The sequence below is a fragment of the Pagrus major genome, chromosome 17 (genome assembly GCF_040436345.1).
Source record: "Pagrus major chromosome 17, Pma_NU_1.0".
NCBI classification, from domain to species: Eukaryota; Metazoa; Chordata; class Actinopteri; order Spariformes; family Sparidae; genus Pagrus; species Pagrus major.
This window is the reverse complement of record NC_133231.1, coordinates 23,205,501-23,219,631: the sequence shown is the minus strand read 5'-3', so window position 1 is coordinate 23,219,631 and position 14,131 is coordinate 23,205,501. Positions and strand designations below refer to the sequence as shown.

General features: G+C 40.8%; 1 protein-coding gene across 5 annotated transcripts in view; it reads left to right on the top strand.

Moving 5' to 3' along the window:
* map7d1a (MAP7 domain containing 1a) overlaps positions 1–14,131 on the top strand; it is a 45,496-nt gene that overhangs the window by 15,879 nt on the left and 15,486 nt on the right. For 3 of the 5 annotated variants that reach the window (XM_073484716.1, XM_073484714.1, XM_073484712.1), the window contains exons 2-6: positions 689–895; positions 6,675–6,743; positions 7,477–7,497; positions 10,562–10,725; positions 10,924–11,035. In XM_073484716.1, coding sequence (XP_073340817.1) covers positions 689–895; positions 6,675–6,743; positions 7,477–7,497; positions 10,562–10,725; positions 10,924–11,035 — 573 coding nt within the window. The remainder of the gene's footprint in view (positions 1–688; positions 896–6,674; positions 6,744–7,476; positions 7,498–10,561; positions 10,726–10,923; positions 11,036–14,131) is intronic. The other 2 variants (XM_073484715.1, XM_073484713.1) reach the window with 1 other exon arrangement.

Here is a 14,131-nt window from a genome sequence, read left to right as displayed (position 1 = left end):
CTGTCCCAACAAACCGGACCAGCTATTCTTTTATCAAAAAAACATTTAAAATCTCACACTGGAGGTGACTCATGAGCCTAAACAGGCTCCTTTCTAGTAGTTTTTATCAAAAAAGAAGTTTGACTACTTCTGGGAAGATGATCACTCTGATTCTGTTTTCCTAAGCAATTCATTTCACCTCAATAGAATCATCAGGATGCCAAAAAGCAATTACTGTGTTTTGTTCTGCCAGGGAGTCAGGCCATTTGCTCCGGCCGGTCTGTCGATAAATCAGCTGCGCAGAGTAGAAATGGTATTAGCCGTAGAGTCAGAAGGGGCAAGCTTAAGACCTATTATCTTGTGCTTCTGAACAAAAGCTGTAATCTCTGTGGCAGATGATGTTGCTCAACAACTAAAAGAAACACTGTACAGGAACAGAGGAGCTTAGGTTGTTTCTTTGGAGGTGTTCTGTTTCATTATGTTGTTACAGTGCTGATTTTTAAGAAAACAGCCATCGACTCCACCCCTCACACTCGATACATGCAGCTCTTTCTTGAGGAAGTTTACGTCATCTGTAATAAACTACTTCAGAGGCCCGGCAGTGACAGGAATGAAGACCAACTGGTTGAGTTCCATCTCTGTGCTTGTCTTAGCTTCTACCTCGTCATTTACTCACTTGTTTTTATTCTTTGTCTGTCTCTTCGACCAGCTCCTCACTCGGATCTGAACACAAACCCGACAAGGCCTGACCCAGAGGGGGAAAGCAGCCCACCGAAGATGGACAACGCGCCGAGAATGGAGTCTCCTGCTAAGAAAGATACAGACCGGAGATTGACTACCCCAACAAAACCTGACACCATCGGTCGATCACCAGGGTCACCTGCATCACCTGCACCAAGATCAAAACGGAAGGAAGGTAAAGGAAAAGAGAAATTTCACCTGGAAAGTACTGAAGTTACATGAATGTCACACGATTAAACTGCCAATTATTCTCTTGATTAGTTGTTTGGTCTATAAAATGTCATAAACTGCTGGAAAATGTTGATCAATCTGTGTTCCGAAGCCGAAGATGACGTCACATATCTTGTTTTATTCAAAACCCAAAGATATTCAGTTTACTGTCACAGAGGATTACAGAAAATAGAAAATATTCACATCCTTTTCAGTCATTTTAAAAGATTAAACTTTCCAAAATCTTTGAATACAGCTTCTTAAATGTGAATATCTACCTTTTCAATTGTTCTCTGTGACAGTAAACTGAAAATCTTTGGGGTTGTGGACAAAACAAGACTATTCAGGACGTCATCTTGTGACCAACTTTCACAATTTAAAAAAAAATTTTAAATTACGGACCAACAACTAATTGACTTTAGGGCTGCAATATCTGTCACTGCAACTCAATAATATCTCAGTGGAAACAGACCTAAACTGTCAATAGTATAATATTCCTGACATCAAAATACTGAGTGTAGTTTAGAAAGAATGAAGGACACAGACATCAGTCAGTATCAGTCCGCCTCCCTCAGCCCAGGTGATTCACGATTACTCAAATCAATTAATTGATTATCAAAATAGTTGGTAATTCATTTAATAGTCATTGGTTGCGGCTCTAAATAGAGTGCACTTGCTCAAAGGTAAAACTTATAATGGAGGCTATATTTGGCCTGACGTGAAGCAGCTCTTCCAGTAGCGCAGTTACATCTTCAATCTGCTGGAGTTTGGTCAGCTCTCTTGAGGAAAGTTAATGCTTCAGTATCTGAGTTACAGTGACCACATGCTTTCAGACGTGAAGCAAAATCCAATAGAGCTGCGTCAGTTTATCTTCCAGTGTTGGAACAAAAGTGGAACAGAAGCTTCTGTGTGAGAACATCTCAGCTTTAGGCTCAAAGGTTTTAAGCACAATTGAATTAGTAAAGAAAGTAGCCCAGTAAAATATGGACAATGAGCTTTCTTGGTAAGTGGAGAGCTAATGCTGATCAGTACCTTGCACTGCGCCCTAATGAAAGGTGAGTGAAGGGAACGTGAATAGGAATCCCATTTCAGTGAGCGATGCCAAGAAGGCATTTAGTTTGACCTCATGGCACCATCGCTATTTTCATAATACCACCACTTGAACTGCTTGCAGACACTGGGTAACAGCACATGCAGACTCTAAGGAACATGTTTGAGGGTTTTGGGAGCATAAGCCTCTTTTCTCTCTCCCCTTTATTCATTATCCATTAATCCATTCACTGTGGTCATGGTCTTTATTCCCTTAGCGTGAGGTGACGCGGATAAACCTCCCCCAATGCCCCAAACTGCTCCCAAAACTGTAACAATGCGTCCAGTTTTGATACCTTGTTGTGACCTTAGCCACTTGAGTAATACCAACACATTATGGTATTCTGTGGTTATTCACCAAAGTTTGGTCTATTTTAGAGAAATATGAAGTTGAGTCCTTAGTCTCCTGATTCCAAAAATGACCCACACTTCCTTTTTGTCCTTCAAGTTCCTTTTCCGCTGGGTTTGTAAAGCTCATTACTTGTGAGCTTTTGCACCACCCAGAGGGGTATAATGAAGATGAAAAGCACTCTGCAGCTCCTTAATTAGTAAAATGAAATGGTGAGGCTTGTAGTTCAGTTGGGAGCGGTTGCTCCTGGTAATGCCCAGTTATATTTTGTCACATCTCAAACAACATTTTCCTCTGAAAGCAGTGATTTGCTTCTGTTTAAAACCCCTTTCACACTGGACAAAAAACCCAACAACATCTGGATTTTGTCTTCAGTAGGAAAAGGGTACAATTGGCGTACACTCCCACGTCAAATGACTCTGCAGTAGTTATGGGTACTTATCCAATCACTGTGATAGAAACATGACATCCGGGTCGACATGCTAATTTTCGCATCTTTTCCGACACGATGCTGTGACACGTGTAATACTTTTCCATCCTTCTCCGTTCAAGCAGTGCCGAACATCCTTCAGTGAGTGTCGAGTTTTGAAGAGAGACTGAAGTTAAAGATTAAAACTGATGCAACCACCGAAACATTGTCACTGGCCTCCATGCTGCTTTCTACTGTTCACTGAAAAAAAACAAAAACAAAACAGAAAGGCAATCTCATCTAATGGATCTTGTTTTTTTGACGGTTGCACCTTATACGGTCGCAACTTATGCTATACAGTAATGTTGTCACGACACCATAATGTCTAACTTCGATACAATACCTTGAAAAATGTCGATATTCATTACCATTTTCAATAATGCGGAGGAAATTTAACACAACTAAGCATGAAATTTTAAATATTTAGTAAAAGATAAATCTAATAAGATTATAACATGACAATGAGATAAAACTTATCTTGGCTAGTAGCAGACAACAGCAGGAAGACGCTAGTAAACATCAAATATGACACTTTTTTTTTTACAAAGATCCGTTTTTTTCTTTTTAGATTGGAGCTAAACTAAAAATGATATGTGTGTCAACTCCTTATCGGAGAGAAGAGAGATTAGGGAGATGCAGCTGGCTTGACGCCGATACTGCACCAAAAAGTATTGAGATTAGTTTAAAATACTCTGTACCTATGTATCAATAGTTTTGACAACACAACTAAGCAATATATCCTGCAATGCTGCTATTATACCTACATTTAAAAGAAAACAACACAGAGCTGACATTTTGAGAAGGTGCCAGAATGTGTGTGTGTACAGTCTGGAGCCCCAAACGCTTTACCTAGCAGCATTTTTCTAGGCCATTCTGTTTTTGTCTCCGAAGCTTTGTGCATGTGACGTTATGATTAACACGGTGCTGAGTTGCAAACAGCAGCACATCACACTGACCAAGGCCGTGCACATGGGCTTTCCATAGTCCTATAAATATCAAAGTGGGTCAGGGGTTGTTCTTAGGGGAGACTGCATGGCAGATTGTTTTCGTGTTTATGATTCACGCCTCTGCCTATTAGACGTTGGAAGGATGAGTTCCTTTGTGTTTGACGTTGAACATCTGGTCTGTGAAGACGAGGGAGATGATGTGGTGTGAAGACTCGGGGAAGAGCCAGACTGCATCCTGTGCCATTGTTTCCCTTTGGGGGACAAGTTATTGCCAATACACTAAAAATGTATATACATGATTTCACATGGGAGCTGTTTTGATTAATAGACCGTACAAGCTATTTATTTGGGTGGGCTGCAGAAATAGATTTAGGGAAATACTGTCATGAAAACATCCCTCTCTAATAAAGCACACACTCACTGTAGGATTGGAGCTAAAATGTGAGGATTATGTTATCTAGCTGCAATTCTGTATTATGAAATAATAATAAGTGACTGCATAATACAGCACAGATCTTCTGAGTTCGGCAAACCAGCCCTCTCTGTAAGAGCAATCAATTTTTGGAACTCGGTACCAAGTAACATAAGGCCGAGCCCACACACACACGGGTATTTCTGTAAACTGGGTTTTAGAAAAGAAAATATCTCCATCCAGACGAGCGCTTTAGCACCGTTTGAGAAATAATCTCCATACAACACACCTGGAAACGCATACCCCATGGCCATGCCCGTACACTGGGCATGTGCGTGGCGTTGTAAACGGATAGTATACTCCGGTCGGTAGCTTGGTTACAGAAAATACTATGAGTGAGGCAGGGAAACGTGACTTGCTGACTAATTATCCAAGAAGATTCTGTGAAGACAAAACATTGTCCCGTTTTTCTTTTTCCATCATTGCAAAATCAATGTCCGTTTGTGTCTCTCTAAATATAACGTTACACAATATAACATCTATTCTACCACTGTACAAATGGAAATAGTCATAATATCATAACATGTAGCCTACTCAAAGTTCACATTTGCTAATGATGCTACAAACACTGATAAACGTGTGTGTGTCTGTGTCATCATTTCCAGAAATCTCAGTTTCTTTTCCGCCCAGGCATGAACACTGAAAACGGCGTTCCACCCTGGCAGAAAAGGCTTTGTTTTAAGAAATACCCATGTATGTATGGACGGGGCATAAGAGAGTGCTGCAGCTTTGATGATTTTGAATTTGAGATGAAATCGTGGCTAAAATCAACCTAATCATGTATCCATCAAGCATAAACGCAAATATAATCTAATTTGTTATTGTAGTGTTTTAATGTTTTGAGATCTAATTGTTGTTGTTGAGGTTGCTGATGTTGTTGTACAGTGAATATGTACTGTCCGTAACTGTTTTTTATACTGTATAGCTTATTTTCTTAGTCTCCTGCCCAGGGACTACAGATATATAATATATAGATACGTAAATTAATTTGCTGTAATCATATTTGTGTTGCAAACAAGGCTGCAATTGATGTCCATGTTGACGTCCTCAAATGTTTTGCCAAATGTTGTCCCAAATACATTCAGTTTACAGCAAACTTCACATTTGAAAAGCTGCAACAAGTGAATTGTTGCCATTATTACTTAAAAAAAAACACTATTTATCATCACCAACCCATAGACTTATTGATGAAATACACAACTGTTTCAACTCTTATGGTAAAATATTTTCATTGGTATATTCTTTGGAGGACATGCAAAAGCAAAGGGTGCCTCCAGCAAGTAGAATGACCCAGGAAGTAGAACCAGCTATCATCAAAGGCTGCAGTTTGAATTCTTGAAATGGCTCACTTCAGTGTTGGCTTGCACTGCCGTTCCTCTAGCCGTTTTTTTTCACTGAGTGGTTCCACTGAGGTATTTGGAAGGAATGTTGTGTGTGAGAGAGACTTCAGAGACGTCACACAGAGAGAGAAGACATATATGTAAGTGCTCCCCTGTAGTCATAACATATCACAGTCAAACATGCACCCACGACCAGATGGCACAGGAGATTTACTGAGCCTGCCACATGCTGCAGCTTTGATGTGGAGGAGATTGGCTTCCATGAGGAATTTTCTTCACACATTCATTCTTTGTGTTAGAAAATATAGCACACTTCAGCTTCGTCCATTTGTTGAGCATCAGCGTCGAAATATTGACGTTGCCAGTTTCCTGTCATTGTCTTGTCGCATGCATTTCCTTGTGGTGACGTTTTTAAAGTTTAAAGCGTCTGCTGCTTTGACTTAGCAGCACTGAAGAAAACATTTACAGATATTTCTGTTTATCAGACGGCTGTGCGTCATTGTTGCCTCAAGCCAGTTTTGGGTTGAGGAAGGTCGGACAGGCAGCTGTTATGGCGGATGGTGCAAAACATGTGGCTAATAGTGCATTTTCAGGATTTTGCTCTTCCTGTTTTCCTAGTAACTTTAGTGCTTTGTTAACATAATACTATTTTAGATACACTGAATTATAAGACACACCGTAAGCTCTTTTCACCCCATAGTGGATAAGTAGTATTGAATTATATATTCTCTGCATAACAAGTGGCCCTCAAGGATTCTAGCTATGGTGAGCCCGACTAACTAGCTTTAATTAAGCCCTTAGTAGCAGTATTTTAGCCCTAATTGTTCATTTATATGGAAGTATGTCATGAATTTCATTTGGTGAGATACAAGGCTAAAAATTCCCAGATATTGAATTTCTCTCGGGCTGTGTTGTTTTGTTTTGACTCGCAAGGAACCATAAAGAAATGTCAAGTTTTATTTATCAAAACAAATACTGCATCACCGAGGTCTGAATGGGTTGGACTTGATAGAAGTTTACAATGTGACACCTCTCACTTACACATCCTCTCTTTCTTCCCCCTCTATTCTCATCCCAGACATCATAAAGTCAGAGGACAGGCAGAAGCTTGCCAAGGAGCGGAGAGAGGAAAAGGCCAAATATCTCGGTAAGTGGAAACAAGGGGTGGGAGCACGAGCCTGTTACATAGGAAGAAGGCTCCCTCTAGTGTTGGGGTGAAAAAGTGTCGGTTGTGTTGCTGCTGAGCTGGCTTTAGGCTGCAGATGGCTTGCACATGCAGCACGGGGAGGATAAAAGGGGTAGTTTGAATAGTTTTGGCTTTTGTACAAAAGTGACTGAAATCAGCAAAAGCCAAGCAGCCGCCATTTTACCAAAGACGAGCGAGCGCTCATTTTCTACGTGCATGTTGAAATGAGCATTTGCCCATTGTGTTTTGTATTATTTTATTATTTGACTCATTAGCACTTTAACTCACCTCTGCACTAAAATGTGCTTTAATAAAATTTGAGTTACGTAGGGATATTCCTCACACTGACAAAAATGATGAAAAAAGAATTAAAAACTGTATTTTTTTTAGCCATATGTGTTAATAAATTTAACTGTTCGCAGCTTTTTGCAGTGTGATGAATATCTCTTGCGCAACAGCACTGAGTCATAAAAGCACCGGAACCCAAAATGAAGCAAAATTTTCTCAGTGCCTTTCATTGGGCGTCATACGAATCGACACAGCTGTGTCAGCTGATGCATCTCTTTGCCAAGTCCTTATTTTTCTCATGAACACACGGCTGTCACGTTGTCTCTCGGCTACACGCTGCTCAAACACTGCTTTGCATGATTGACAGTTGCCTCTGTCTTCTTTCTCACCCCTTCCCCCCTTGCAGAAGAGCTCAGCATGCTACAAGGTAAGCCACTCACCTATGTGTATGTGGTGGTGGTGGTGGTGATGGTGATGGTGATGTCCTGATTCATTCTGTTGCATCTGGGTGTCTCAACTTAAACATGTTCAGTAGTTTTGACTAGAGTTGGGCAATAGACCAAAAACTCATCAACATACAGACACCAGGAGTCACTGAACAAGCTTGTTCATGTCGGTATGTTTGTTAAAAACTCATTGCATATGGCTTCAAGAACCATCCCCTGTTAAACTGCATGCTTCATTTCACCTCTTACTTTATAACAAAGCAGCATCTGAAATAACCAGCACCAATGTTTATCTTAAAGCCAAATCTGTTTAAAATACGAACTTTTTGTAGACATACTGCAGACTTGTCATATTCAGGAAACCCGGATTGAAGGTAAAACATAATAGAAACTTGTCAGTTTGGCTATTTTTAAAGACAGCACATAAAGGAGTTACGATATTGAATTTTGGCCATATTGCCCAGCCCTAGAGCTCTTTCATTCATTTAATCCTCATAGCGTTTCTTAATTTAAAATCATGGTTTTATTTTTTCTTCATCTGGGAATTTCAACTAATTATAACCTTTTCCCTCCCTGAACATCATCAATGTGTCTTTTTGCCAAATTCATGTAGGCATAGACTGACCTCTTAACCAATCATTTATCCCTGAATCAATGCTCTAATTAGTTGTTTCTCAGTTCAGATATATGAAGATGTAACATGCCCTGAGTCTGAACTCTGTTCATCCACATGTTCCAATTGCAGAAACCACTATGTTAAAGATTACATGTTCGAACCACATGCCACAAAACTACTATGATTACCATCTTACTGGAGAAATTGGAGGTTGAAGAGAAGCTTGCAGCCAGATTTATCTTGGCTGTGAATTAACATCCAAACAACTTTTGTATTGCCAAACACAAAATCACACAGTGCAGAATGTCCCGAAATAGAAAAATATGTAAAGTAGTTTTCACTTGTGTCGATACAGAGCTGCTTCGTTATGTATTGCAGACATTTTTTCCCTTTCAGCTTTTGTCATCTCACAGGGTTTTGTCAGCTTGGTACTAGACAGAAAATTTAGAGTAGTCGAACCTTGGGTGTTCTTTATTCCGTCATAGTTAGAGAGAAATTGGTAAAATAGCGTTGAAATCCTCACAACACTGATTTCTTTAAACTATCACACTCATACTTTCAGTAGTGCCCCATTGTCTAATCCCACTGTGTGTTCGACAGCAGTAAGATGACTTTGACACACTTCGGAGCGTGGATCAGTCTAATTGGGCGATCACCGGGCGTGCCAGATGGTACGGGTCTGATTTAATACTCTCAGTCAGACCTGGATAAAAGATAAGATCCTGCCAATGCTTTTGTTTACAAGACCAGCTTAAAAGAGATCTTATCAACCATCACCAGTAGTATTACTAGGCTAGTAGTATAAGGGTCACTGTTAGAAAATCACAACACATCCTAGCTCGTATCTTATTGTTTTCTTGTCACGTTTAAGTGAAGCTTTGAAAGACTTGCATCAGGAAATCGGCCGCGACTGCACAGAAGCTTCTCCCCTGCCTTGTCTGTCTTTGGTGGGATGATATGAATAGTTCATGTACCAGAGCTGGAGCCGCGCGCTGTTTATGACTTATTTAATGGTCTTACTGTAGTAGGTCCCGAAGCTACTTGTCAGTGCTGATCATTGTCAGGAGAGAGCTGAGGAATGCATTTTAAAGCAATGTCATCTCAAGATATTCAGAATTGGACGTCTGTTAATCAGAACTCCTCGTATAGATGCACGAATGACTGATGGTGAAGGTGACTCTGACGCTCGTGAGCTGAAATAATTTAGACTCTCGCCATAGTTTGGTGTCACCATCAATCATCCAGCCAGTTTCAGTTCATTTTCCCTCCTGCAACCAGCACCTGTAGTCTGGAAAACTACCAAAATGCTTCTGTTGAATGAGTCAAATTCCAATATGCAATCAGACTTGATTTGTTGGGAAAAAGTGGGTGCAGTCTTTCTACATTAAGTTTGTGACCTTAAAGGTTTCCCTTGGAGGAGAGAGGAAATGTTATGGATGTGGGAAGCTGTAATCCATCCCAGCAAGCCTTGAACATTGCATTTGAGGGTGGTTGAAGCAGTTTCCTCCTCCCTGGTTCTCATCGCAGCACAACTAGTGAATTATGGAGTACTTTACTTTCCACTCTACTACATATTTGTAAAGATGTGTCTTCTCTCAAATTGAGGCCATCGAGCTGCAAGGAGCTGAGATACGCACTGCAGCAGATTTTTTTCTTTGCCTCAAGGTTGCTTCCGTGCAGCACCTCGGTATAACTCAGCTTTCTTTTCCCTTCTCAGATAAAAGCAGAACTGTGTGCCTCCCAATAAATTTTAACCCCTCTAGCCTCCAGCATCTCTGCAGTGCTCCGTCACCATAATCTGAAACCCACAACCAGTTGCTTTTTTTGAATCAAGTGCTGTTGAAAAACTAAGCCTCGCCTCCTTGCAGAGGCCGATTCTTCATGGAGGTTTTACTTTGCAGTTTAAAGAAATATGGCGAGTTGTGTACACAGAGAGGCAGCTGCATAAGGCTTCTTTACGCCCTCTTTAAATGGCTCAGGGACAAGGAGACGATTTCCATATCAAAGTGTGTGGTTCATTGAAGCTGACGTGGAGGCTTGATGCGATTAGCGTGGTGTAAAACTGTCACTTCAGAAGCACTGTATCTGTCTAACCCGGCATTATGCAGGATTCTGTGGAAAAGTCAAGTAATTGAATTTATTTTTCCAAACACAAAGCACGATTGAAGTGAAGGGCAACATATTTTTTTCAAAGGTGGCTTTTAACATCAGAGGCTTGACTTTTGGGATATTTCCTTCAAGCTTCAAACAGGATTTTTCTTGAACATCCCAACAGATATCACATTACGCTTTTAAGTCTAAAACTGATAAAGGTAATGCGTACCGTACCTACAGTATTCTGAAAGGACAGGGAAGAGCGAGCGGGCTCCTTTGTCCAGTGCTCTTTAGGTAAAATCTCACCTTGACTGTGTTTTTCTGTCCCATCTTAGCTGCTAAAAAGACCCAGTGGCTGGAGAAGGAGGAGAAGGCGCGGCAGCTGAGGGAGCAGCAGCTGGAGGGGCGCCGCAGGAAGCTCGAGGAACAGCGGATCAAGGCGGAAAAGCGACGATCCGCCCTGGAGGAGAGGCAGAAACAGAAACTAGAGAAGAATAAAGTACGTTCTGGCAACAACGCTGTCTATGTTGAGAACAATCTATTATGTATGTGATGGTGTTCTACTTTTGCACTGATATCCAGAGGTGAAATGTTAATGCCCTCCCTCACTGGAATGGGAACAGAACAGGGTCAGTTGCAGAAGAGAGGATTCAGCTAGGCATGGTGCTTGAATCTGCCCTATTCTCATCCTCTCCAGGAACGCTATGAGGCTGCCATCCACAGGTCAACCAAGAAGACGTGGGCAGAAATCCGCCAGCAAAGATGGTCCTGGGCCGGCGCGCTAAGCCAGAACAACAGCCAGAAAGAAGGTGAGTACACGGATCCAATCTGGATAGGACTCGCTTGTGATCAGATCTATATCGTTGATATGAGGCAGTTGTTGCAAGTTATTGATGCTTTTATTGATCACAGTTTCCGTCTGTTGAGGTTTTTATTCGTCATTATTGGCTTTTGTGTTTCAGTGCCATTAACCTCTTACGGCTAAGTCCATTAGAGGAAAATTATGTCAGCATTGGTCTGCCATCATGCAGCTCCCTGTCACTGTTTTCACTGAAGATCGTTAGTACATTATTCTTACATCCTTGCAGAGGTTTCTTTTTTTGTTTGAAGAGACCTTAGACTTGTTCATCAACTGCGCTGTTACAGATTTGCAACAGATGGATTTATAATTATTTTTATTATTAATGAATCTCTTTTTTCTCAGTTGATCACTTAATCATTTGGTCTGTGTGATGCCAGAAAATAGTGAATAATATCTATTTTCCCAGAGCTCAGTGCGATAAAATTGTTAACTTACATCGGTAGAAAACAAAGAAGTCTAAAATCTTTTTTCTTCAGAAGCTGACACCAGGAAATGTTTGGCCTTTTTGCAAGATAAATGCCTTAAAAAAAATTCATTAGCTATCAGAATTTTTGTTGAACTGAACAGTGTAGGTACTGCAGTGGTGGCCTGTGTCTCAAAAAAATAGTCACTTAGATGCAGAGATGTTTTATTTCAACCGGGTACTATTTTATCCCTCTTCCCCTCATTAACAGTGGAGGAGCAGCCTCCTCTGCTTCTATGGAGCAGCCTCCCCGAGGTAGATCTGAAGCACCGCAGCCTGAAATTGGTGCATTATTAGCTCTATCAGGTGAAAAATAATTGTGTTGTCTACTTCTCACTTCCATTTGGCTCAGTCATGTGTACAGTGTTTAATGCTCAGTCCTGGCTTTGGCATACGATGTGGGCAGGTGCACAGTCAGGAACGCTGCCCAAACATATTTGGACAGCAGCGGAGGTTTTGTTTTGTCATATTTTAATCTTCTGTCACACTCCTCCACCTTAACTCACCATTTTCTCTGATGTTAGTTACTGCAGCTCTGTCTTAGCAGGCTGCTTGCCTTTAAAACATTACTTCGCCCTGATCATGACCAGACTATATCGATCGCACAAGTGAAAATGTATTCTGCTGCTTCATTGCAGCACCTGCAGCAGGCAGGGATCTGTGGACTAGCAGTAAACTTTATTATGCCTATTTTGAATTGATAAATGTCCTGACAGTCTTACAGCAGATGAGATCAGTCTGCATTGACTGCGGTGGCTGGATGGTACTGTAGAAATTATGTTTTAACAATGCTGCCCCTGTCCCTGTGTGCCATCCACCCGACGTGAAGCTGTAAATCTTAAGAGACTCTACTTCTATCTCATGTCATGTAATCGCCTCTGCCATATGCCAGGGGAATTATTGACTCTCTAATCAATCTCTCGCTTCCTTCCTCCCTCACCAGCCTGCCGTCTGTCAGATGGTGGAAGCAAACAAGCGTAAACAGACTGCAGTGGAATGACGCAGAGTTCTGAATGTTATTTAGGAGATGCTCCAAAGTCTCGGCCTCTGTCAAAAGAGCAAACTGCCTCAGTCACTGCTTTAATAGACAAGGCCTGCTTTGATACTGTGCCTCCATTACACTAATGTTCTGTGAATCATGCCTGACGACATTTGGGTAAAGCAGAGTGTTTATATTCTTTTAATACGCTGCAATCAAATAGACTTGGGATGGATGTAAGTTTTGCACATGGATTGCACAAGTTTTGCCCTTTTCTGAAGCCAGTTCACGTCGTCAACTTTGAAATGAGTAGATGTTTCCCAGCAGCCTCTTTCCATCACTGGTTTGGTTGTTATGGTTGTTTTGAGGTGTCTCTTCTGGGTCACTGTTTGTGTTGGTAGTGTTCAAGGTTCTTCATGAGTGTGGTTGACACGCTTTTTGGAATTGGTATTGTTGTGAAGTCGGCATAAACCTTCAATCTTTCATCTGGAATTTTGAGAAAGATCTTAAAGGTCAATTCACCCAAATCCCCCTCAAAAAGTCAACATATTTTCTCACTTACCTCAGTAGAGTAGAATTTAGTTTAGCGTGCTCACAGCATTACAAATGGCCTTTTAAAATATTCATAAGCGACAAAAGATGTCCCGGTTACTCTGAATAATCTACTAACCTCACTGCCAGCAGTTTTCACTGCTTCTCGAGTAAAGAAATAATGCAATTGAAAACTGTTAACAGTGCATTGTATGGATTATCCAGAGTAACAAGGACACTAAAAGAATTGTTTCTGGTTAACGTTTTCAAAAGTCGTTTTTCATTGTATTGATAATTGGCTGCCTTGACAATCGATTTTCGGTTAATCAGTATAATCACTATAATTATAAATTGTAAGAACAACAAGACCCCCTCACCCAATGGTGATAGGATTGTGTATTGCCATATTTGGGACAAGACAATATCTACAAGAATTTGTATTGTAACAAGATACTATTTAAAGCCTAGGGCCCATCTCTGGTTGTTGATTAATACATTTTTAATCAGTTAAATTCTACACAGCGATTTATCGATTCATCATTAATCATTAACATCTCTAGTTTGTCAAAAATCTCATAAACAGAACTCTTGATTTTCTTGTGCTATATAAATAAAGTCTGTTATTTATTATCGTATATTTTAAAACCTGGGCAAAAAAAACCAAAACTATCTGCAGTGCTAAATACCACAAGAGGTAGGTGATTTGGGTGAACTGACCCTTTAAAAACTGTAGCATTTGAGGAATTCACAAACATTAAACATCATTTTTGACACATGTTTTGTGCCATGGACGCCTGCCTACACACCTAAAGGCGAGCTGAAGTGAACATATGGTGCACTGTGTGCGAGCATGCAGCGTAACCGAGTGGATATTATTATAGACACGTTCAGCGCACAGGAATCCGCTTTAATGGCGGTTGCTCACATTACCAATCGGTTACTTGACAGTGTGTGGGTGTATGTTTGTAGAGGCGTCGTTGGAGCGTAACGCATTACGCCACAGAAGTTCCCATTCTTCCTCTCAACCATGTGACCTGTGTGAACATCTGTGTGGCGCTCTCTTGGCTTCT